We start from the raw sequence: 24,007 nt of genomic DNA, 5'->3' as shown, positions 1-24,007 counted from the left end.
CACAAATATTGTCTACCCCTACAGAGACAGCCAAGCTCTCATGCCCCAATACGCAACTATCAGACAAGGAAACAGTCCGACAGTAGCCAGGTCATGTGCAAATCCCGCTGCTCTTCTCCATGGCAGCAAACTCCCAGTGTCCTCCTCTATGATTGTGATTTCCAAACACTAATACCTCGCTACAGAAATCAAGGAGCACATATGTGCAAATTTTCATCTGCCAGCCCCAGATTATACACACTTTCCCTACAACGTATTTTTCCTCATTAGATCCCCACTTTTCCAGCTCCCTCACCCCAAAGCCACGACCTCCCTAGTCCCCCCGCCTCTAAACTATTCCCCTCAGGTCTTTCATTCCAGTCAGCCGCCTTCTCACACGACTTCTCCACCGAACTTGGATTACCTCCAAACTACCCCAGTTCCCTCACCACAGCCTAACCTCACCGCAGTACCACAAGCACCACAGGATCTACCCTTCTTTTTCCTTTCAGCCCAGCCCTGTACCCCCCACACCCATCCTCTGAGTCCTTCCCCCTCCCTCCCGGGCTGGGCATCCCCGCGGAGCCCGAGGGGGAGGAGGGGACCGGACGGGACGGGACCGGACGGGACGGGACCGGACGGGACGGGACCGCCGTGGCAGCGCACCTTGCCTCGCCCCCGTAGAGGATCCGCTTCACCTCGGCGAGGTCCTGGGCCGGGATGTGCTGCTCCAAGCACGACTCCAGCGACTCCAGGGCTCCCGCCATGGCGCGCCCGGCACAGGACGAGGCACGCAGACCCTCAGGCACGCGCAGACCCTCAGGCACGCGCAGACCCTCAGGCACGCGCAGACCCTCAGGCACGCGCAGACCCTCAGGCACGCGCAGACCCTCGCGCCCTTTACCCGTGGGCGGCTCCCGCCGCGCCCCGCCCCTTTCTCCTCAGAGGGGTTTTGGCGGGTGCCGCTGACCGCCGGCGCTGCGAGGGCTACCAAGGTTTTCCGCCGTGGCGACAGAGGCCCGGACCCCTTTAGTTGTCGCAGGGCCGGTTGGGTTGTGTGCCCTGTGCGCTGGCGGCTAACCCTGAGATGCCCCAAAGGGTTAAAGAGGTTAAATGTGGCGGTTCCCGGCTACCTGCCACTTCTGGACCAACTCCTCACCCTTATCTAAAAGCGGAGAGCCTTTAGGAGCTTTTTATAACGATGCCCTTCACAAAAAGGCTTAGGAATGGGAGGTCAGCAAATGGCAGTGGTTTTCACGGATATGTGTGTGCCCTTTTTAGTTGCAGTAAGACTCTGAACAGGAGCCAGTAATAAAAAATAATCTTGTCTTTAACATGGATTTGAGGCCAAATATAATTGGACATTCAGCCCAAAACCAAAGTTAATGTCAGACAAAGGATTGAACAAATTAAGACCTTGATCTGGGACCAAAAAGTCTAAATAAAGGCTATTTCCTTCTGCAGGTACCAAGCGGACACCCTGTTTAAACCAGTTATTCCCACTGAACTATTGTCTCTGTCTTCTGCTTCAAAATGCAGCTGAAATTCACAGCATGGTAACCGGTTTTCTCATTCAGATGAAGCACTAAGTCCAGGGATGGCTACACTTGTCTAAATATATCATACCCAGTTTAAGCACTGCTTTATGTATCTTCTGGAGGGTGTAACAACATTCAGCACTTAGCATTCGCAGTTGTTGGGTATTTTGAGTTAAATATTAAGCCTTTTATGCTAAATAAAAAAAGAATGTCTGGAAGAGAGCGTCTAATATTTAACTTTAAACAGAAAGTGTCCAGGGATAGTCTGGTTTCATCAAGGCATTTTGAAATATGTGATTCTTTTGCTCTAATCCACCCTTTTTAACCCAAAAACTTGCAGCGATACTCTGTATGCCAAGTGCACCAAGGCAGACATGCTGCTCTGCTGCTTTGTGAGGGGCAGGAACTCTTTGGAGTAACTCCTAAAGAGTGAGCTAACTCTTTTAGACAGCAGTCGGGAAAATCCTTTAATCTTTGGGGGAATTTTCAAGATAACCTAAAAGCAGGGATGATAGTATGTTATAAAGCAAAAAATGATGAATCCAAAGGAGAATCAAAACCCCCATTATTTGAAAGGGAGGAACTTTTTAAAAGTCTGTATAGATAGTACAATGTGTAAGTGTTTGCCCTATACTCATCAGTGTAGCATTTCCCTGTTCATGTCCAAGGGCCTAAAAACCTGTTCTTAGGAATTATTTTTCTTTCCCAAACATATTTCTGAAGGGCAATGATAAGCCGCAACTGATACTTACATGGTATTTTTCATCTGATGATCCTAATTTGCTTTAATGGCCAATTTTAAAGGTCCGTATCAGTAACATCTTGGTCTGTTCATGGCTGGCAGATCTTTAAACATTGCAGAACAGGAGATCAATGCGAAAAACAGCTGACAATACAGGAGGGAAATTAGGAGACCATGTAAGTTCATTTCTGTATCAGCATACCCAGGAGGTCAACAGATAAAGCATTTCTGGAGGATTCGTAGAAACAAACAGAAGGGCCTGGGTTTCTCTGGGAACTGTGCAAGTTCTTTTCTGCCTGGACTGCAAATTAAAGGGAAAAACAGCAGGTCTATTTTGTATCCAGCTCCTGAAGAAGGTCACATAACTGAACTTTTCTCTTCAAGCTTCTATTCTTAGTGTGAACTTTCACTGACTTCTCTATTGGTGCCTTGTTTGTTTGTAATTTAGTAAATTGTACTACATGTAGGAAATGGACTTCATGGCAATAAAATTGAAGCCCCTGAAAAGAATACTCACAAACAGTTGAGACCTGAAAAAACAGTACATTTCCTGTGCACCATATCAACCACCCTGCAACAACGCAGTGAGGTCCAGAGTGTGTGAATAGGAAATGACAAGCCTAGAATTACTAATAATGATGAAAGGAGATCAGGCTATTCCATAGGGACTACGCATATATAAAGGTATAACTCCAGCCAACACAATAAACCTTCAAAGCACAAAATGTTAATGTTGAGCAGGAAAGTAACCTAATAAAGGAAGATGCCTTCCATATCCCAGACAAAGCATATTAGAGAGCTTGGGTTTAAGTCTAAATGTTTCACCTCAGTCATTCCAATTATCTGCTAAGTATGATGCTTGAATCCAGATCCCAGTTCTGGTTTTGACTTCTTCAAACCTCTGTATTTAAACTTCTTCCCAGTTCTGCATTACCTGGACCAAGTAATTATTTTGGGAAATAGCTGAACTTTTTGATATGAACCCAGGCTGTAATAACTGGCTTAGAGGAAAATAAGTATTTTAAGGAACAAAAGTTCTTCAAAATGAGGGAAAATTCCTACAAAACAGTTCTGAAGCGTGTGTGCTTTTCATCTCTATTGCCCTCAGTCAGGGTGGTCCAGAAAGTCAGATATAGAAGTCAGGACCACACAGTGTAATCTGTACAGAAAGCAGTTCTTGTGTGCTTCTGTGTTGAAACCCTGTGTTGCACAGATACCATCTCAGAGCTAAAACTGGCATTTGATAATACTGGTCCACACACTCTGTGCTGCAAGACTGTTCCCAAGAGTTCCTGCAAAAGCCCACAATAGCACCCTGGCATTAGTCAGAAGCACCCTGGAGAATAAATTTAAGAGACTAATATCTAAAGTTCAGGCTAAAATTGGGAAAGACCCAAGAAAAGATTTAAACAAACAAACAAAGTCTTTCCACTGTAACCCAAGATAGGAGCAAAGGCTGAACAGCATCACGTATCAGAGCCAGTAGGCAGGACTGTAGGCAGCATTTCTGTCTTTCCTTCTTAAGTTAGTGGTATGTACATACACTCCCTCTGAAACACCCAGCTTCTTACAAACCCTGCTACTATCAGGCGAATCATGTTTCCAGATACTTTCTTCTCCTGTCGTTCCTTGAAATGGGTCACACAGAGTTCCCCAGAGCAGCTAAATAAATTCATAACTCATGTCCCTAATGCAATAACTGTTTCAGATCACCCACAGGGTCATGCTGCTTGTTATTAACACCTCTCAAGGGATTTAGGTGGACATGGACCCAGGTGTGTCCTGCAAGGCCACATGATATTGATGCTCTGTCTAAACTTGCTTTCTAGATGCTGCAACACCCTTTAAAATGACATTCTACACTGTCCTTTTCCAGTAGCCACAAAATAAAGTACTGAATTGTACTGCAAAAGAGATCACTGAAATAGGTCTTTACATTGCTTCACCTCAAATACTGATTCCCTGCCTTCATATGGAGATACGAAACAACTATCTTGGAACACACCTAATTCAAAACATTTCGAGTGTAATAGACAAGCAGTGAAGGGTAATTAGCATAATAAAAGTTGTAAGAGAGGAGACAGGTCTAAAATATAGAGGGAAGATACTTAATACACAGCTAAAAGAAGGACAGTTGGTAAACTTCCTTTCTGTCCTGCTTTCGTTTATACGTTGAGACATGAGCTTTAAGGGTGCTGGGATGTAGGAAAACCAACATTCTCTGTTTTAAAGTCATTCCTTTGTACCACGACCTCTTGCTAATAACTGGTGGGTTTTTGGGGGCTTTGGGGTGGGGTTTTTTGCCCTTACACTGGTTACAGACAAAGAGCTCTTTTCCTAGTTCTACTTATGAGTATTCTTATCAGTTTTAGAAATGGGTCTGTACGTAAACTTAAACCAAACAGAAGTTGAGGATTTTGATACAGATGGAAAATTCCGGTCTGCATTTAGATTCCCTGCCTTTCCCGTGGACTCTGCAAAAGCCACAGGTACAATCACCTATAGAGTAGAAGAGGCAAATTATAAACCTCATATAGTTGGCTTTATGTCATCTGCTTTTGGCTTCCTGCTGTTCTGAGGGCTGGGTGAGGGGAAGTGGCTGAAAACTGTGGAAGTTTATTATTGACAGTACATTTTGTCTGCTCTCAGGCATGCCTGGGACCAAAGCAGCCCCTAACTTAGCCCCAAGTTTGTGGAGTGAAATGTAAGTTTTCAGCCACCTTCCCCTCCCTCCTCACCTCCCTCCCACAAGAAAAGCCCAGCTCACAGTTTTCAAAGAGTTAACATACCTTTGGAAGAGTCCTTCTGTTGTTAGCACCTTTGGAAGAGTTCTTCTGTTGTTAGTGCTATTGTCTTTCTAGCTAGAAATATTCTCCGTGCTTGCTTTGACTAAATCACACCTGAAAACGTATCTTTAAACCAGAAGAGAGTCACAAATTGACCATTTTTGCCAATTAAAAACTTCATTTTTCCTTGGAATATGGCTATCTCTCTGGTGCACAGGAAGTGCATTAAAGAAGTAATAAACACTTATAAAACACATTTAATGACCTAACATTTAAGAGCAGCATTCTTGTTCATTACTGTAACTTTCTGCTAAATTACCACCAACAAGACTGCTCACGGGCTCAAAAGGTCAGTGTTATTTTTGCTGTTGAAATCATGGAGTCTGGGAAACAACTGTGTGTAAATTGCTGATAAACTGGAACAAAGACAGAAGAGAAAAACACTGAACATATAAGAATGCAAGTAAACCAGCAGGAAAGGAGGGGAGGGGAAGAATCTCACGGACAGTTTATTAAAAGAACAAAAGAATAAAATCTGGCGCATTTGTTTTCCACGGGTTCAGGAAGCCCGGTCTTTAAGCACCTACTATAAATAGAGTGTTCTAATCCTTCATCAAAGCGGGTAGTAGTCTATACCAAAATGAATGAATTTTAGGTGCAATCTGGGAAGAGGAAGATGTCCCTCCCCTTGTAGTAGGAGAAAGATCTTTTGTTTCAGTCCTTGCAGAAATTAGATATTTTGAAGTGTAAGATCTGGATAGATGAGGCAAACTCTGGAACATGATGTTTCTATACTGCCAGATTCCTGTCAAGAATATTGTTAGAGAATGGAATTAGCAAATATTTGATTTGGGATTGAATAATCTGATTTTGAGAAAGATGGTCTTGAATTTATCACATGGCTAACTTGAAAATCCTCAAGGAGTTCCCCTTGGAGTGGAAGCTCTGTGAATTCTATAAACTTTGAAAAAGCGTTTGATAGGGTTGATAGGGATATCTTATAGAAAGTAATGGGAATTTATCTGAAATTCTGAAAAGGACAATTTTCAGTCATTTAGCTCTCTATAAAGGATTTGAGTGTAAAGTAATCCCAAAAAGCTACCTCAGCACCATCCCAGTTAAAACCAAATGCAAAATACAGAAGCCTTATATAGCCCTTAAAAAAAAAAAAAAAAAAATCACTGAAAAATTATTTCATGCAAAAAACTGTAAATTGTTTCAGGCGAGATTATTAGATGGCCCAAACCCCATTATTTTCTAGGTGAGACAGCTTTGGGTAACAGCTTGGCCAGCAACAAAGTAGTATTAAATGATTCAGTACACCACTGTGGCTCTCAGTTGTATGGGTTTGGGTTTGATGTTATTCAAAGCAACTCAACAAGGAGGCTGTTTCTACAGCCTGCCCACTGAACTGAATGCCACACGGGTAACTTTTAGGATAGGCCCTGAATATTCTTCAGGCAGGTCAAAGCCTGCACACGGCAGTCAGTGAAGGGCCACATTAATCTTTAGTTTCACACTTGGCAGCACAAAAGGAATAACAACATCCACTAACAGTCAACATCTCGCATTTCTGGGAAAGCATTCAAGCTGTGAACCAAGAAATTATAATAAGGTCTGTCTCTGTCACAAAGGATAAGACCCTTCCTACCACTAGGATTATTATGGAAAACCTGTTAGATCTCTACATACAAGCACCATCAAAAAAGGACCTCCAGTGCCAATTGCATGGGCTGGCCCCAAGACATTAAAATGCTTCCCTGTTAGTCTCTCACTATCGCTATTCAACTCACGGTTCCCACAGACCAGAAGTAACTAGAGCTGCAGTGTGACTTGAGTGGCAGGGAAGGGAAGAAAAAAGGGGGCATCTGTGGGATCACTCTGCTGCAACATGATGTGGGAGCACAGTTTTGTGCTAAGAAGTGGGAAAGGGGGATTCAGCCCTTCAGATGAATTTGTCCAATGAGCTGATGCATACCCCCAGACACTCAGGAACACAGTCTCTCGAGATTTCAGGCATTCAGGGGTTTTATACACAGGGACTTACATTGACACCCAGCCTGGAAACTTCTGCTTCAAAATATTTTGATCTGCTTTAGAATTTATTTCAAAGTAACATATTCTTATTCCAAAGTGAGAATATCCATACAAGGTGCTAACCAGAAGTAACATTTCACTTGAACTGCAGACTCCACTGCAATCCAAATCAGTTGCCCAGTGTAGTGAAGCCTCAACGGCACATTTGTGTAGTGAAGGCCAATATCTGGCTGACAGCAACATGTGAAATTGGGCAGACGGTTGCAGCTGCACTTGGCAAACAAACAGTAGTAACCTAAGCATGACACTATAAATGATGGTTATTGAACTAGTGTCTTCTTGAAGAGGCTAGATGCTGGCAAAAGGGCATGAGGAAGACAAAACAGAAGTTTAATTAACTTAACAGGAAAGCAAAAATATCCTAGATAAAAGGAAAAGAGCGATTTCTGAGCCAAGTATTTAAAGGGTTCTCAGACCTTCCCAGGCCAAAGAGTGTCTGTGTGTAATGCTGACTTCCTTCCAGCTCTGTCTGTGCCAGAAATAACTCTTCAATAGAGTATATCTCATTACTGTACCTTTTACCAAAGCCATTCTTGCAAAAGAAGGGAGACTTGCTGCTGACATGCTGCTGGCAAACAAGGAAGAAGGAAGCTGCGTTTATGAAGAGTATAACATATTCTACTATCCTTCTGCTTGAGCACATATGAATCTTGCTGACTTGTAACGGCATGAGCTAAAGACTTCTAAAGAAGAGAGAGAGCAAGAGCATGCGCCAGGGCAAGAGTGGATCTGCAACAACCAAGGGGAGAAGGGGAGGATTGATTGGTCTCTTCAAGATCTTAGGTATCTTCAGCATCTTCAAAAGGCTTGTTAGCAGTTTACATTGCTGATACTCTTTTGTGTCATGTTCCTAACCACTGCAGTGTGAACCATCTATTGTGGTTGTCACATGACATACTGAAATCTGGCCAGCTGTGTTGTAAGCACAGAACAGACTTGCATGTTGCCTGAAGACACAATAAGCAACTCCTGACTTGAGAGGGGCACTGAAAGAATCATATTACCTATATCAGTGGTTCTCAACCTGTGGTCTGCAGACTCCTGGGGGGCCACGATGTCATCACAGGGCATCCGCGAAGGCTGAAAGCAGGGGTGGGGAACGTCCAGCCCAGAAACATTTGGTCTGGCCTGTGGCAAGCACTGCACCTCCTTTTCCCACAGCCCCCTCCCCTCAATGCTCCTCTCATACTCCAGCCCCCTGCCCCCCACGCCTGCGCCCTGATGCACTAGTATATTCAGTGCTAGTATGGTTGGTGGGACCCGCTTTAACTGGGTGGTTTTTCTCTTAAAGACATTTTCTTAACCCAACGGCCCTCTTTAGGGCCACAACAGGGCTGAAGTCTGTTCCTCCAAGTGGTGGCCCTGGATCCGTAAACAAAAATATATGGTAACTGAACACAGACAAACAAGAGGGGAGGTGAGAAGAATTGTAAAAACTTTTCATCAAATTGTAATGTGGAAATTGGCATCAAATTCAGAAATAGCATGTTAAAATACCATAAAATGGGCCATTTGAGTGAGAAGAGTGTTGATGCTATTATTTTAAATTCATAGGCAGTCATTGCAATAAAGATATTATAATAGGAGTGTGTGCATTAACAGATTAACTTATTTCCCCTTCTCTCCAAATTTGAAGACCCTTCATGAGAAAATTGAAATAAATATTTGGTGCAGTCTAGTGCTTTAAATCTTGAATTATGTCTTGGTCCGTGGCCACAAAAGGTATTTAGAGGGGGTCTGTGGTGAAGGAAAGGTTGAGAACCCCTGACATCTATGGTTATGCATTCATCCACCAACTGGCTGTGGTTTGCCTGACGTGCTCCAGTTCAGGATTTGAGCTTTAATTTAGAAAGAAAAGTACATTTCTACCTTTTGCAGTTTCAATGAAAATAATTCACACATTAATGGAATGGAGCAGCTGAAATAGCGTCTGCTGAAGTCCGCAGAGAGCCTGAAATCAAAGCTCTGAGAAGAGTAATTACCTTCCACCCAGGTATCTGACTGGGCTCCAAAACACGAAGACTGGCTTTATGAAGGAAAGACACAGACATAAAAAGTCTGCATTAACCATTTCATTGCTGGACAGCAGTCTATAGATACTGGAATTTAAACCAGTTGGACAGAGATGAAAAGACAAGATGGACTGGAAGCACAAAGGCAGCAGAAAGAAGGAAGGAGATTATGGAGGACCTACTGGTGGAGATAATTTTCCTGCTGAGCAATAGTTAGTGTACAAATAACTTCTGAGGAAATTTCTAACAGTAACTGTAGTTTTTTTGTTTGGTTTTCGGGATTTTCTGTTTACCAACTAGACTCCATACTGGACCTTTGGTCCAACCTCACAGCAGAGTTCTGTGGGTCCAGAGGAGAAGACAGTACTAAATTTATAGCTCCAACTACCATTAAAGATGGAATGTAGTCCTTTCCAGGAATGAGTGAGACACTCCTCCCACAGATGAAGAGAGGGGCTTTTATCTTTTTCCTTTTACACACAAGGCACCCTTCTGCCCCCCCACTGCACTGCATGAATATAGCCATTTCCTGAAACATTTCAAATTTGTTTTCCTTACGTTATTTGTGTCTACAGCCACCAGCTGGTCTGTGTCAAAGCCGATATGTTCAACATATTATTCCATTATCCTATTAGGTTGAACATGTCCTTCCTCCCATGAGAGCTGTTAAGATATCAGTCTTACAGAAAAGAGACAGCTTTAGTCCCAGTGTCACCTCCTTTCTTCTTCTGAGTAACACACTATCCTCAGTGATCATATGGCTTATAGCTAACTGTTTAGCCTACCTTGATATTTTATGTTCATACATGCAAGAAATAATACCTGGCCATTTAATATCCAGATCTGTCACTAAACAAGACTCACATATGTATTAAGTGAGGGGGGGCAAAAAACTCTGAAGGCTCAAAAGAGACAGTGCCTGATGCTTTTTTTTTTCAAATGACAACTTCCTATATTGTATTAAAGATCTCTATAATTTGAAATGATCACTTCTCCTCCATCAAGATACCAATCATATTTCCAAAACTGCTCTCTTGATCTTGAAAAGTCTTGGAAAACATTTCCAGTTCAGGTCAATGACATTTAAACTGAGGAAATGGTCACCTTTGGTTTTCCTCTGCAGGCTCCTCATGCCCCTGGGAATGGGAGAGCAGAAATTCCTGGCTGGTTTCCATGACCCCAAGGACTGAACATTCCTTGCTTGAGGAGCCTTCCCAACCCCTGCAGCAACTACAGCTAAGGCAACTTGTGTCCACAAAGATTATTCAAAAGATGGCGTTTAAAGTTGGTCGGGGTAGAAGGCAATGGGAGAAGAGAGAGAGGAAAGCACCACCGATAGGGATGGAGGCAGCCAACACACAAACAAATGAGCCTACATCAAAGATATGTAGGATCTCCTGGGAGAATACTTAAATTCACTAGCAACAATATGAGCACTAGCTCTTGCTTTTCTCCAGGAAGCAACTCTGGGTGAGAAAGACCCTGAACAAGGGGTCCTTCTTTCTACACACCAGAAGGAAATGTTTTTGGAAAAAATACATAGCCCTCTTCATTTGCATGCTTGGAGATTTCCACTTACCTCATGCTTTACATTTTCACAGGATCTCAGAAATAACTGGTGAGGGAACAAGCATCCCCAGAGCCATGTGAACAGGAGGGAAACGTAACACATGCTCCCTGGATAGATCATCTGCAAGACATGGTCGACCCACAGATGTAAGAAAGAGGAGCATGGGGAATGAGTGACTGTGGCAGGGGTGTGTGATGGATAACTGGGACATGCAGGGATAAAGAGCTGGGATAGCACTTTGTCCCATAAACTGCTAGTCCAGAACCTCCTTACCAAATCAAATCGCTAACTGATCAAACAGGCTATTCACAGCACTCGGTGACAATAAAGGAGCTTTTTTTTTTTTTTTCCCTTTATCAGTGGCAGCAAAAAAAAGGCACTACTTGGCAAAAGGCAACCCTACAACACATCTTTCCCCCAACACACACACTACTTGATTCCTCTCCAGAGCAAAAGGGAGCCTGCAAAGGCTTCATATCCATGTTTTACTACCTGCTTACTCACCTTTTACATCTTTTGTTCAACAATGGGAAGCAGTCACAAGCATGTCACTCACAAACATGTTGATGTTCAGTTCAGTTTCTCCTGGTCCCAGCATAATGACAACCACCAGCATCAGCTCAGTTCCAGGAGCTGAGTAAAATAAAATAATTTTTAAAAGCCTCCATCAAGCCAGGCTGTGCCCTGGGAAGCCCCTCTAGCACAGCCTCCTTCTCCTGCGTTAATCAGAAAAATCAGTGAAGAGCACATATATGCTTACCTACCCATCCATCTTCCCCTCCTCACCCTGACTCAGCAGAGCATTGTCAGGCACTTCAAACAGAGGTGAAGATGTGTGAGTAGGGTCCACATGGCTCCTTCAAGAGGCACCAAAATTCCTAATTGTCCCAGGAAGACAGCATTCATCTCTATTACTGCTGCATCCCCTCCAGCTATAGTTTTTTTATGATCCTGTAACACAAGGGTTGTACGTTCTCCCCAGAGAGGTGGGCAGTGGTAGGTGAAAATTAACAGATGTGTACCTAAAACATAGAAAGTTAATGAATAAACTGATGCTAGGACAGAATGGTAGAGGTTAATATCAGTAGTTCCCATGGAGAGTGGCTGGTGGATCACCATTTACAGATGATGGCAGAGGGGCTTTTAAAGATGTTCACGCTGAGAAGCAGTCACTGTGAGCAGCAGTTCCCAACAGAGGAGAGCAGCAGTGGTATGTTATTGTGGGATGGGACAGTTGGGGGATGCCAGAGTGTCTCTTACATGTGCTGTGACTCAGACCATACCCAGACTCTTTTCTAATACACAGGGGTGCCATTTTTCATTTCCTTCCTCGCTGGATTGCTTTTGTCGCCATAAATCCAGATGTTCAGGCTTCAGGAGGGAAGAAGCAATTACACCAAAGGGCTGCTCAGCATTGCAAAACAACACCAAGTTAGGCTGTGGTCCTGAGGAATTGCAACACTTCCCTTGGACATTGCATTCAGCGTACAAAAACGTGATACACTAACTATCACATCTGCTGGTCCATGCTTCTCTGTTCACGTTATGGGCTTAATTTCATGTTAACTACTACAGGTCTTCAAAGCTTTCTTCAACACAGTGTAATTTTCCACCGTAGGCAAGCCCTCTTTAGAAACCACTACCAAACTGCCTGGGAAGCTTTGCGTACACAAAGCTGTAGTTTTCAGTGCGGAAGTTCTCCCCAGGGCTAGAAGCAAAATCTTAGTGGAAGGATTCCTCACTTCCTACAGGTACAAAGAACCATTCTCTAGTCATGTTGAATCACAAGATCTTGAATTATCAGTCCTAGAAGAATGCTTACTTACAACACAGTCATTTAGCAGAATGATGGAATAAAAAGGTGAGAGAAGCAGCAGCATAAAAATACCCTCTGACTGACCACAGTTAGTGCCTGGACCCTGAAGCCACAGATTACTGGACAGCAATAAGAGTTGCCTGCAAATGGTATTCATGACGATTGTGCAAGTTAACCCAGCTATCATGAAGATGGATGGATGTAGCATGCACATGTATTGCTGCCTGCACCAAACAATGGCTAAAGTTGGGCAGAGGGAAAGATGACATAGGGCAATTGGCAAATAATAGTATGCCTGTGGCCTTTCTTCACCTTTCCATCTCGTTATGCATTAGACAAAACATTCCTGTCCTAGGCAATAACCCTTCCCGGTTCAGACCTCCACATCCCACGCTTTCCTCCTGCCTCTGATTTCAGCTTCCCTCACCCATGTATGCTTGACCTATTTGTATGTTCTCACTTTCATACACTCAAACAAAACTAAAATGACTACCATTTTGTCTCTCAGCTGCCTGCTTAAAATTCACAGCTTCCATATGGTCTGGATGAACTCAGACACACGATCCAATTGGTGCTTGTTTTTTCTGTTATTCCTTTGTCTTCTTTCTATGTCTAACTTTTTTATATTGTATTCTTTTTTAGCTTGTTCAATGTGTACAGCTGCTAGCAAAGCAAGGGCCAAACTTAACAGCAAAAGAAATATTTAAGATCATTTCCCTTCCTAAATGCAGAGAGCTCAATTTAACCCACAGAAAAAAATCTCTTTGGTGGTTCAGCATCAACCAGACACAGGAAGCACAGAGGCGGCTATTCTTGAGCCTTTACAGAGAACTGGAAGACAGTGTTTTCCATTCATGCTACGGACTGTTCTGCCACATCACCTCACTGTTTGATCCTTGACAAACAACAGAGGGAAGCATTGAAAGCCATCTAATACCCAGCCTCTTAGGATGACTTACCTTGTTTAACAATGAGCCCTTTGGGTTTATTGAGCCTCCACGTCTTGTACATGCTGGGACATGTTAACAGTTTAACTGAGGTGAAGAAAAATAGCACTTTTATGAGTTGCCAGGCCAGTGAACAGTCAGAGCGAGAACATCTTGTTGCTCCTGACCAGAGTTGCTCACCCTTCAGGGGCACCTAACTGAAGTACCATAACAAAGGATCGATTATGTTACAGCTGAGAAACACACTAATGTCTTCCTGAGCACAATTCCAGAATGTTGTCTGCATAGAGAGAGAGCTGAGGGGAAAAAACAGAAAGCAAGCAAGCAGAGGGGAAGACCCTCCAAAAGAAAAAGAAAGCCTCATAAACATGAAGCGAGAGGCTATACCGACCCGTTCAAAGGAAAGAGAAGAGTTGCCACCCAGCTTGCTGCAAGCACTCTGGCAAGGCACTGTCCAGTTCAACCAGCCAGAATGTTTTCAGGCTACACCAGAACAAATAAGGACCTGGGCTAATAACCTTAATAAGGCAAATTTTCAGAGTAATTTAGAGGCACTTTTGCTCTTATGTTGCTTAACTGCTTTTAAAAATGCTTTGTGCCCCATTCCCACCGGACTTCTTAGCACCTCCCTAAGGGCCTTAGTCCTGACGCTGAGTCCAGTAGTGTCACCCTAGGGAGGAGTATCCTGGTGAAGACAATTGAGTCTCCATCACTATCTCATTTAAGAGTGGGAAAACTTGCCTGAAGTAAGTGACCAGAGAACTCAACAGAACAAACTACTTTACAGACCTGAGCTTTCTACCCAAAACTGAACAGGATTTTATTTCCTCTGGGCTCCCACAGGATGACACAGAACAGGTGTTACCTAATCAGGGTAGACCTCTTGCATGAGTGTCCCCCAGTCTAGTCCATCCTCTGCTGAACACCAAAACTGCAACGTCTGTCCCTTCTCAATGGTATATTACACTGGGTCCAAACCCAAATTCACGTGCACACACAGGCTGTGACCACAGCACTGCAGAAGCCTGCAGAGCTACTCACAGGGTGCTGTGAGATGCACTGGGCCTTGCATATTAACAGCAGTAATTGTATTTGATATGGGTCCTTTACAGAGTCATCTATAGGCTGAACAGCTTCCAATATCATCTCCACCCTGGCAAAATACTTAATCTGAGTGGGGACCGAGTTAGTTGGGAATCTGAAAGCTCACAGACAGCAGAGGGAGCTCTCACTGCTCCCTGTCCTCCAGCTCAAACATCCTGTCCGAGTTTAACAATCAAAAATAAAAGTAAGATTGACCCTCAGTGGTCATCAGGAAAAATGGAGGTACATCTATACACACACTGCACTTGCAGTATAAATGCTGCTGAATTATTACACCAAGTTAGATGCCCAAATCTGGGGCTTAAGAAGGGCTGTGTTTTGCAGGTTGTTTCCCCTGCTGTACAGCCTGTCCATTAACAGCCTGCACCAAGCACATGAGGCACAAAACACAGCAATCAGAACACGCATTTAGTCCAGATTCTGGTTTGTATCTAGAGTTCCACTGGGGATGTGGAGATGGAAGTGAGGTCTGGACTGGTCTACTGGAGCTACCAGTTTTGATTTCACCTTTCCTGCTGTGCTGCTGGAAACCCCCATGAAGGCTCCCTCCCACCCTTGCACAGTGACAGCCTCCAAGTGTTGAACATGGGGGCAACACTCAGCTCCCCCATGATGTGTGGAGACCCCTCATGACAGTCTCTAGAGACCAGACGGTCATTTTGTGAGCTGAATCATGTCAAGTTAGTGGCTGAAACATTTCTGTAAATACCAAACGTTAAGGAGCTAAAGAAAGAAACAGTCAGGGGTGAAATGTCAAGTTTATGCTATTGAAATGCAAGGCAGATGCTTCCTAGTCTGTTTACTGGCACATTACCGGTGGTTTCTTGTCTGCAGTTGACGACACAGGGTTTCTAGATCTGTGAGGAAAAATCCAAGTCCCCAGGCTTCAGAAGTTATCTTTTCCTCACCATGTGCTTCCCAAGTTAGAGGAACAGCAATTGCCTCTACTCTGCAAATCCAACTTGCTCAGAAAAAAACAAACTCTTTAGACAGCCCTTTTCTGCTCCCCCAGCAAGCAGAAGGAAATGCTGTAGGTAAGTGGAAAGGCTCAGTGCTGCTGCTGTTTCCTGACTCCCAACACCAAACAAGAGCACAGGGGTCTGTGATCAAGGAGAATTTCCCAAAGAGAAAGTGTCACAGAAGGAATGAGGCTGGAGGCCGTCCTTCCACTTGAACAGCAGTGCTGTTTCCTCCGTTGGCTAAAACAAAATGGCATATGTAAAGGAAAAGTGCATATACTGAAGATTTAAGTTGTGGTAGCACCTGGAAATCTAGGATGAAGCCATCATCTGAGCACTCAGTCAAGGTAACTTTTAGGAACAAGGATCTACTGAGACTAGCATGTGCCAATGGGACGGACACAGCTGTGCCAGTGAGCAGCTGGAAGGGAACACAGAGAGGGCAGCTGGTAGGAGTCCTGGGACACGGGGGAAATGGCACGGGGCAGGTGCTGGGGCTGCTGCGGCATGGGGAACCTGTTGGCAAGGGACAAAAAGTGCTTTAAAGCCAGTGGCTGAGCAGATCTTTTAGGATGTGATTCTTAGGTGAAAGGTAAGAAAGAAGAGGGCAGGAAGGCAAAGGTTACAAAGCTTTTACTCCCCCGAGGATGAATATAAAAATGCAGAACAAGTAGGCATGGAGTGGAAAGCAGATCTGCCAAGGCAGCAGATGCAGGCAGAGCACAGAGAGAGTCAAAGCCCAGGACTGTAGGTACCACTGCTGTGATTCCAGCACGATCCTTAGGAGCAAGAAGCCCAGGCTCTTCCCCACCTCTCACCCTGGGCCCCTCTACCATATCAGTGCAACAGCAGCAATATCTCAGGTTCATGGTGTAAGTGCCTACAAACTGTAAAGACTTTCTGTGTCAAAGACTTCTCTGGTACAAAGAAAAAGGCAGTGTCTGAGTCAAAAACTGAGACTACCTCAGCAGCACTTGAGAAGTGCAAAACACAAAGGAGAAACTGAAAGAGCAAGTCACCTCCACAGCTGTCATCTGCAGCCTCTTGGAAATTTCTTATTAAAAGGGCCCTGCTTGCCTGCACACCTCCTCTTCACCCAACTTCTCAGTCTCTGACCTGGTTTCTCCCAATGGTGGTATTCTTTGCTCCTTCTTCCCTTCTCTCTCCTATATAGCTCCCTCAAAGAAAGAGCAGGGAATCAGCTAGTGTATCCTGGGATGTCAGTGCAGAGAGATATGGCCAGCCTCAGTGCCTCTCCCTCACACACCACAGTGTGCGGCTTTTCAGGAAGCAGGAGAACATCAGGCAGAGGGGAAGAAACCAGCAAAGAAACAAAAAGCAAAAATGAAAAAGTAGAACAGATGCACAAGATGAAATGGGAAAAAATACCCCCAAAAAGTAAGGAGGAGAGGAGCACCGCAGCCACCCTCAAAACACAACACAGGTAGAAGCTGGGGAGACAGGGAGTGTAAACAGACACAACACACTCGGCATTTACGGGAACGAAAGTGTTTTCTTCTATACCTCCCATGATCTCTGCCAGCAGTCCTGCCCTGTTCCCCCCACCCACCCATGCAAATGCACCTTCAATTACCTTACCTCAGGAACATTCATTACAGGAAGATGCCCTGAGTGTATCAAATTAGTGCCTTACGAAAGCCCATTCAGGAAATATCTATGTGATCCTTATTCAGTTAGCAGGAGGGGATGGAGTGGGGATGCCAACTGAGAAGGGGGTTTTATGCAAACACATGTCTCGGGACTGATGGGAAGCGCTCTGCAGGCACAGTGCAGAGGGACCACATCCTGCCAGCTCTGTTCTGAGTACTGATGCAGCCTCGTAGTTGCTTTTGTGGACCAAAACCATCATATTTCAGTGTTGAAAAATTTCTAAGCCTAGATGGAAAATGCTGGGATGAACAACTGGGCCAGGAGGTATCCACAAGGGACATCCCATTTTCATCTACATGAGACACCAAGGACAATGAGCCTCAGATGCCTTTGGAGGGTGTTTTAACTTCAGAGCTTTGGTGTGAACTTATGGCATTGGAACAAGCATCCAAGTCACTTGGAGCAACAACAAGGATCATAGCACTCCAAAATGTTCCCCCTGTAGCTGGGGTTGGGAAAAGGTGAGATTTCCATGTGCAATACATAGAGGTCTTGACTGCTGCAAAATCTACCAGTCAACTAGCTGAAACAGCCCATGACACACTGGTGCACCCCTTCAGTGCCTTCAGCACATTTCCTTAGGTGCTGTACAGAGATCTCATCCAGAAGACACAGCCACAGACTCAGACCTCTGCTTCTTGAGGCAAGGCATAGCAGAATTTAGGAACATGGTGTCTCACAGAAATGCCCCTTTCTCCTGCTTGTGTTGCCCCAGGGAAATGGGATGTAACACACTACCAACAGCTGTGAGAAAACAAGATTGTCTACACGGCAGCTGTAAGGCGAATGGGACTGAAGAGAGATAAATTCCTGTCTCTGACAGTAGCTAATGGGCTCCAGGCAGACTGGCAGCTGCAAAGCACCCAGTTCTCTGCTCTCGTTCAGCTGACCAGGCACCTCTGGGACTGTACTATGAGCTGGTGAAGAAAAGAGGCAGAACAAGTCTGCTTCGATCTATTTTTATACTGCAGATCCATCTGCTCCTCTCCACAGCTGGCCAGGCCTGGAGCTCAGCTTAGATCCTCCCAACAAAAGCCTCTTTATCAGGCATGGGAATCCCCCACCACTATCAACACCATTTGGGTTGGATTGCCCAGGCAGAGGCTATTTTGGGCACCACAGGTGGCTTCCCCATCTTGCTGAGCACAGGGACAGAGCCAGCAGATGCCTCGCCACAATACTACCCAGCCACACCATCAGGGATGAACGCTGAGCAGTGTGGAGGCTCTGATAAGCCCACAGGATCTGGGGGGATGGGACACAAAGCAGAGGCCAAGAGGAAGAATTCAGGAAATGGGTTTCACAAGCGAGACAGAGCAGTTTCCATCAACACAGAGACCTTCAGAACTGCTTTTGAGACCGAAAAACAACCAGGTGGAACAGTGCTAATCAGCAAAGCTAAGCTTTGCCCTGAGCAAAGCACTAACCCCACATCTAGACCCAAGATCTTCCTTCCACAGTGTCCTGTGCCCTAGAAAGCAACTCCTACTCTGTCTGGGCAAAACAGAAACCTCCTTTTCTCTCCTTTCCTCTCTGTCCAGGCAGTAACCTCTTCCTTTGTGTTAAGGTTCAACATCTGCTTGCTCCTGTTAGAGAGAGCTCTAAGCTCTGTGCTTCCCCCTGACACACACACAGCAGAAAGCTCTCCCAGCCTCTCCTTTCTCTGTTATCTTACTGCAGGGATGCTATTTCCTCTGTTTATTTTTCTTGTCTGGCTTGTTGGCCTGGAGGGTCTCACCTGCTGGAAAACTGCCATTACTTCTCCATCTGCAACACTGACCAAGGATTAGCAAAAAAATAGCCTTAGGTCACTTCTAGTTTCCTTAGGATGCCTGACTATCAGCAGAGGCCAAAGGCCACAGATGCTGAGAGAGCAGGTTCCTGTGCATCTTACCTGGAAGCTGACATCAGCAGATGCATCTCTTTAGGAAGTAGAACAGGGACACGTGTTTTACAGCACTGGGATTCATCCGGTGTAGGGAGAACACAGCCACCTGGAAAACACCGAAATCATGGCTATATCCACAAGGACCTCCCTTCAGAGAGAGCGGCCGTGTCTGTGCAGCAGACAGCGCGCAGCCTCTTCCAAGACCTGTTTCACACGCTGGCTTCAGCCTTCAGTGTCATCCACATGTCACTGACATCCTGACCCCAGGATGCAGTCTCATGCTTTTGACGGGAAGAAAGCATTAAACTCTCCCTGGGAGGATCATGTGTCCCACATAATGCTTCCAAATCAAATGCTGATCGAAAGGTCCTCCTGCAAGGGAATCAGAGACTGCTGTTAGCATACAGAGAGCACATCCCTCCCTCCAGCCACACAGTGAAAATCTACAGGAACATTGTTGCTACAGTTCTTTTGAAAGTCCAGGTAGTGCTGAACCACGGAAAGGAACAGACAGCCCCTGCATCTCAGATAAACTTCTTGTGCTTCCCAGGTCTGGCTTACGGTAGGAAAGGAGGGATCACCTGCAAATGTGGAACTTAGGGTGGGAGGGAACTTGCATGGGAAGCAAGTGCTCAGAGAAAGCAAGCTATAAAGGTTTCTGATTAAAAGCCTTGATTCCCAAGCGTTGGCTCAATCCATAAGGAATAGGGGAACTTGGGTTTAATTTAGTTGCAGATGAATGTTACATGGGTTAGTTCTGCAGACTGGAAGGCCTCAGTGCAAGTTAGGGATATTACTGTATATTTCCTCTGGAAGGAAATCAAAATGCTATTTCTCATGAATTCAGAAAGGACGCAGCTGTAGAACAAGCAGCTGACTCTCAGCTTTAGTTGTGGCATTGAGTTACCAATGGTGGGAGAAAATACTATTTCTGTTTTTCTAGTGCAACCTTTAGCATTTTGATCCTTCTGGAATTAGAGGAGGATCTTGAGGAGGGTCTAAGATTTTTTTTATCTCCACCCTATTCTGTTAGTGCTTTTGGCATGAATATAAAGAAAGTCAGGAAACATTTGGAATACTGGACTGCTCCCTGGCAAGCACCTCAGAAATGAGGCAGCCAGTTGTCCTTTACTTGAAGGTGCTGAGTGCTCATGTAGCCCAGCACCCTGGTGCCAGTGCTGGGTGCTGTCCTCTTGAGACTCCTTTGAATCAGCCATAATCTTTGTGAATTAACTGCAGCTCTCCCCCTGTATTCTCTCTGTGTCTGGGAGCAAAAACATTAGCCCTCTTCTCCCCAGTGTCTTTTGGGTCTGCAGAATAACTCCACAATCTGATGTGTTACCATCACAGAATAGCTTCAGTTTAGCAGCACGATTCCCAGTTGTCCGCAAAGGAGCCCTGTAGATCACAGCCCCTGCCACCAGGTCTAGCTCAGAAAACCTGACTGTGATTGCTCACAATCCTGGCTATCACAGGAGAGGGTATGGCAGGGATTCACTCAGCAGCAGGCAAGTCTCAGAGCTACCGTTCCTGTCACCTGCAAAACTGGCCACATCCTCTGGATGATGGAATAGTTTAATATCACAGGATCCAGTGTGCATGGCAGGGCTGCTCAAAAGACATTAATACAGGAAGCAATACTGTTCAATGCTGACTTAAATGCTTGACAGGTTATACAGTAATGTGAAAGAATGGGAGTCCTCTTTGCCCCAAGATTCACACCACTGCAAACAGCATTCTTCCTTTGCAAGACATTTCTTTTCTTTTTATGGCCCAGCGGTAAAAGGTTATACCAGCATGGATTCAATATGACCTTCATCCAGCCTGGATCAGCATGGTCAGAGTTGCTGGGTCCAGTGCACCTGCCCTGCAGAAGGCTTCAGCATCTGCCACTGCTCAGCCCTGCAGCACACCTCCAAAATAGGAACTGGGCAAACAAAGCTAACAGAGTGCATTGCTAAGCAGAACATTCTGCCGAGTCCCAACACCAGGACTGCGTGTTATAGGGCACTTGCCAATTCCTGAGTCAACTTTATTTATTATACACTAGAAAGGTCATGACGAATCTCAAAAGATAAAATCTGTGTCTGTCAAGCCACCTTCCTTATTTTCATTGGCCCAGACCCTCACGTTCCACACCAACAATAACAGGACATGGGTTCAAGAGGCACCATGAGTGCAGCTTACCCTGAGATGGCCCAGGCTTGTTTTGCATTCTTTGTACAACTGATCCAGGCTGCTCAATTCTCTATTAGGACGTCTTTTTTTTTTTTTTTTTTCTCCCCTGTGTGCAATCACCACACTGCACAAGAGCCTTGCATCCCTGGGAACGCCAAAGCACAGGCACAAACTTTCACAGCCCAGATGATGCCAAATGCCCAGATAATGCAGCTGCAAGTTCTCCAGCAACATGAAGTATCCAACTGAGAGATGCTTAACTCCCATTTAGAAGTCCTGGACTAATACCAGCCCAAAAGACATCCCCATGACCTTACCAACAGCTGAGGCAGCAAGATACCCCATGCACATGGGTTTTCTTCACTTTCATTATGAGCCGTTAACTAATCTCCTTGCCTTAGGTAAGGCAAAAAATCGGAGCTGCCCAGGGCTCTGGGTAAATCCCTGGCAAACAAAGCCTGAGCAATTTCAGCTCCAGTGCTGTCAGTGTCCAAGCTAGCAGTTGTCCAAGCTAGCTAAAGACTGCCCTGGGCTCTGTAGAATTTGCAGTTGCCTCTCTGGATTGCAGCTGGACACTCCCAAAAACTGCAGTCCCAGGTTTGGAGTTCAGTGCAACAGCCTGAGACCACACAGTATGGATCTGCACTCCAAATAACCTCATCTTTACACAATTTATTCTGAACTTGCAGATTGAAAGCTCTTTTCCCAGTCCTCGCCCTTCACTTGCTGAAAAATCACCATGCTATGCTCAGACCCAAACTTGGCTTAGATCATTTTCTTTGACATGTTGCAAGGACACCCAATTCTTGAAATGAATTTCTGATTCTCTGAGATCTGGGTAGTACTTTCCTGTTACTCTGCAGGATCTCAGCAGTGGCTACTGTGGTCACACAGCAGAGAAATAATAGTGCTTGTAAGAATGGCACATCTTCCAGCCAAAAACCCTCCAACAGTCTCATCCACTGGGTTATTTCTGAGGAAACATCTCCAATAGTCAGAAGTGCCCCACTTTCTTCCCAGGACAGCACTGAAGAAGAGAAGGGAAGTCAGGGAGGAATACAGCTCCAACCTGCAGTGAGTCGCATCATCTAACCTGAAGTGCTTATTTGCAGGATCAGAGGTGGATTCCTCCCAGGATCACTCTGAGCTGGCAGAATTCTCTCTCCCTCCCCTGAGGGAACACACAAGGAATCTCAGTCCTTGCTTGGTCACTTCAGTCAAGTGCAAGACAGTGGGAATCTTTCCTGTGAAATTAAATTGGGAGGTCCACAATTTAACTCCCCAAAACTTCTTGAAACACATGATGGTCGAAAGCACAGCAGGCACTTGTATGTACTATTCTTAGCAGCAAAGGCTTCCTGTTTGGGGGCAGAAGTGACAAGGAGGATCCTGCTGCTTTAAATACTGTGAAAAGCTTTTTAGCCAAAAACATTATCCACCCATTAGTAGGGAAAACACCATCCTCCACAGCCCCATCCTACTTCACGATTCAGAAATGTCATCAATTCTCCAGGGCTGCAGGAAATATTACAATACCGAGCTATATTATCCTCAGACAGCTCTTAGTCTACAGCAAAAGCCCTGCAAAGTCTAGTTTCTCTGGGTGACTAAGCCAAAGTGCCGATCCTTGAGCAGAGATTTCCAGATCAGGCCAATTGTGTTGCTAAACTCGGAGCTCTCTCTGTTCTTTCAAGTACTCACTTTCTTCCCGGGGCCAGGTACAGCCATTGTTCCCCCTGGGCTCCTGCAGATGCCCATTGTTCCTCTGAGCTCCTGGCCTTTGATGCTGCAGAACAAAACGCCCAGTGTTTGTGAAGGGAGGGAAAAATCAAGAAGCTTTTCAATTACACAGTTGGTTGAACATCTCAGGCACAGCTGGCCCCAGAGCACCAGGGTGCCAGCACCTCACCACAAACTGGGGCCTCCAGCCAGGTCTCCAGCCCAGCTGCAAAGTGAACCAAAAGAGGGAATGACCAGTAGTTGATGGTTATCGGGTGAACTTTCATTTCATCATTTCCCAATTGCAAATGCTCCTGGATTGTATGGACTTTCACTAACCTCCTCACACACATATTTAGTAGCTGCCAGCTGGAAACAGCTGGAAATTATTCCTGCTTTATTCTGTCAGCATTGCTCAGAACTGGCTTGAGAGACACCATGCCAGCATCTAGATTCACTGCCTCCATTTCCAGACTAGTTTGGGTGACATCAATCAGGCTGGGGCTAGCTCAGGCTGAGAGGCATTGGCAGAACAGAAGAGAAGTCTGAAATTGTGATGGTCTTATGAAGAGGTCTGAGGTGCACTGGCAGGGCCACGTGGACGGAGAGCCAGCAGGCTGAGATGCCCCAGTCATACTGGCAGAGTTGTTTCCTGGTCTAGTTATGGACCCTTCAGGTCCTGCTACACTGTTCCTGACACTGCAGCAGTTTGGACAAATACAGTGCTCTACCTTGTGGTCAGTAGACAGCTGTAAACATTTCTCTCTTATTGCCAAGATGACATATCCCAGGATGTCAGAAATGTGAGGGGTCTTCTAGCCCATCTGGGTCTGTCACCTTAGCCCATGCTAGTTTCTTCTGCAAAAGAACAGGCAGTGCCAGGGACAGATCTCTCCAGAAGGATCAATCTATGGAAAAAACTAATAAAATAATAAGAAAACACTTGCACAGAAAAGAGCCAGCCAGACGGATCTTCCTGGGACAAAGGCACTCACACTCTC

General features: G+C 45.1%; 1 protein-coding gene across 2 annotated transcripts in view; it reads right to left on the bottom strand.

Moving 5' to 3' along the window:
• The window catches only part of UPB1 (beta-ureidopropionase 1), a 36,129-nt gene extending 16,974 nt beyond the window's left edge, over positions 1 to 19,155 (bottom strand). Inside the window, exons 1-2 of one of the 2 annotated variants that reach the window (XM_074887561.1) lie at positions 19,116 to 19,155; positions 2,270 to 2,403 (exon numbers count right to left, since the gene is read on the bottom strand). In XM_074887561.1, coding sequence (XP_074743662.1) covers positions 2,270 to 2,283 — 14 coding nt within the window. In that variant the 5' untranslated portion in view covers positions 2,284 to 2,403; positions 19,116 to 19,155. Of the gene's footprint in view, positions 1 to 645; positions 880 to 2,269; positions 2,404 to 19,115 lie in introns of those variants that run through there. The other variant, XM_074887562.1, reaches the window with a different exon arrangement.
• Positions 19,156 to 24,007: the final 4,852 nt, after the last annotated feature.

The sequence above is a fragment of the Strix uralensis genome, chromosome 17 (genome assembly GCF_047716275.1).
Source record: "Strix uralensis isolate ZFMK-TIS-50842 chromosome 17, bStrUra1, whole genome shotgun sequence".
NCBI lineage: Eukaryota > Metazoa > Chordata > Aves > Strigiformes > Strigidae > Strix > Strix uralensis.
This window is presented reverse-complemented; position numbering and strand designations above follow the sequence as displayed.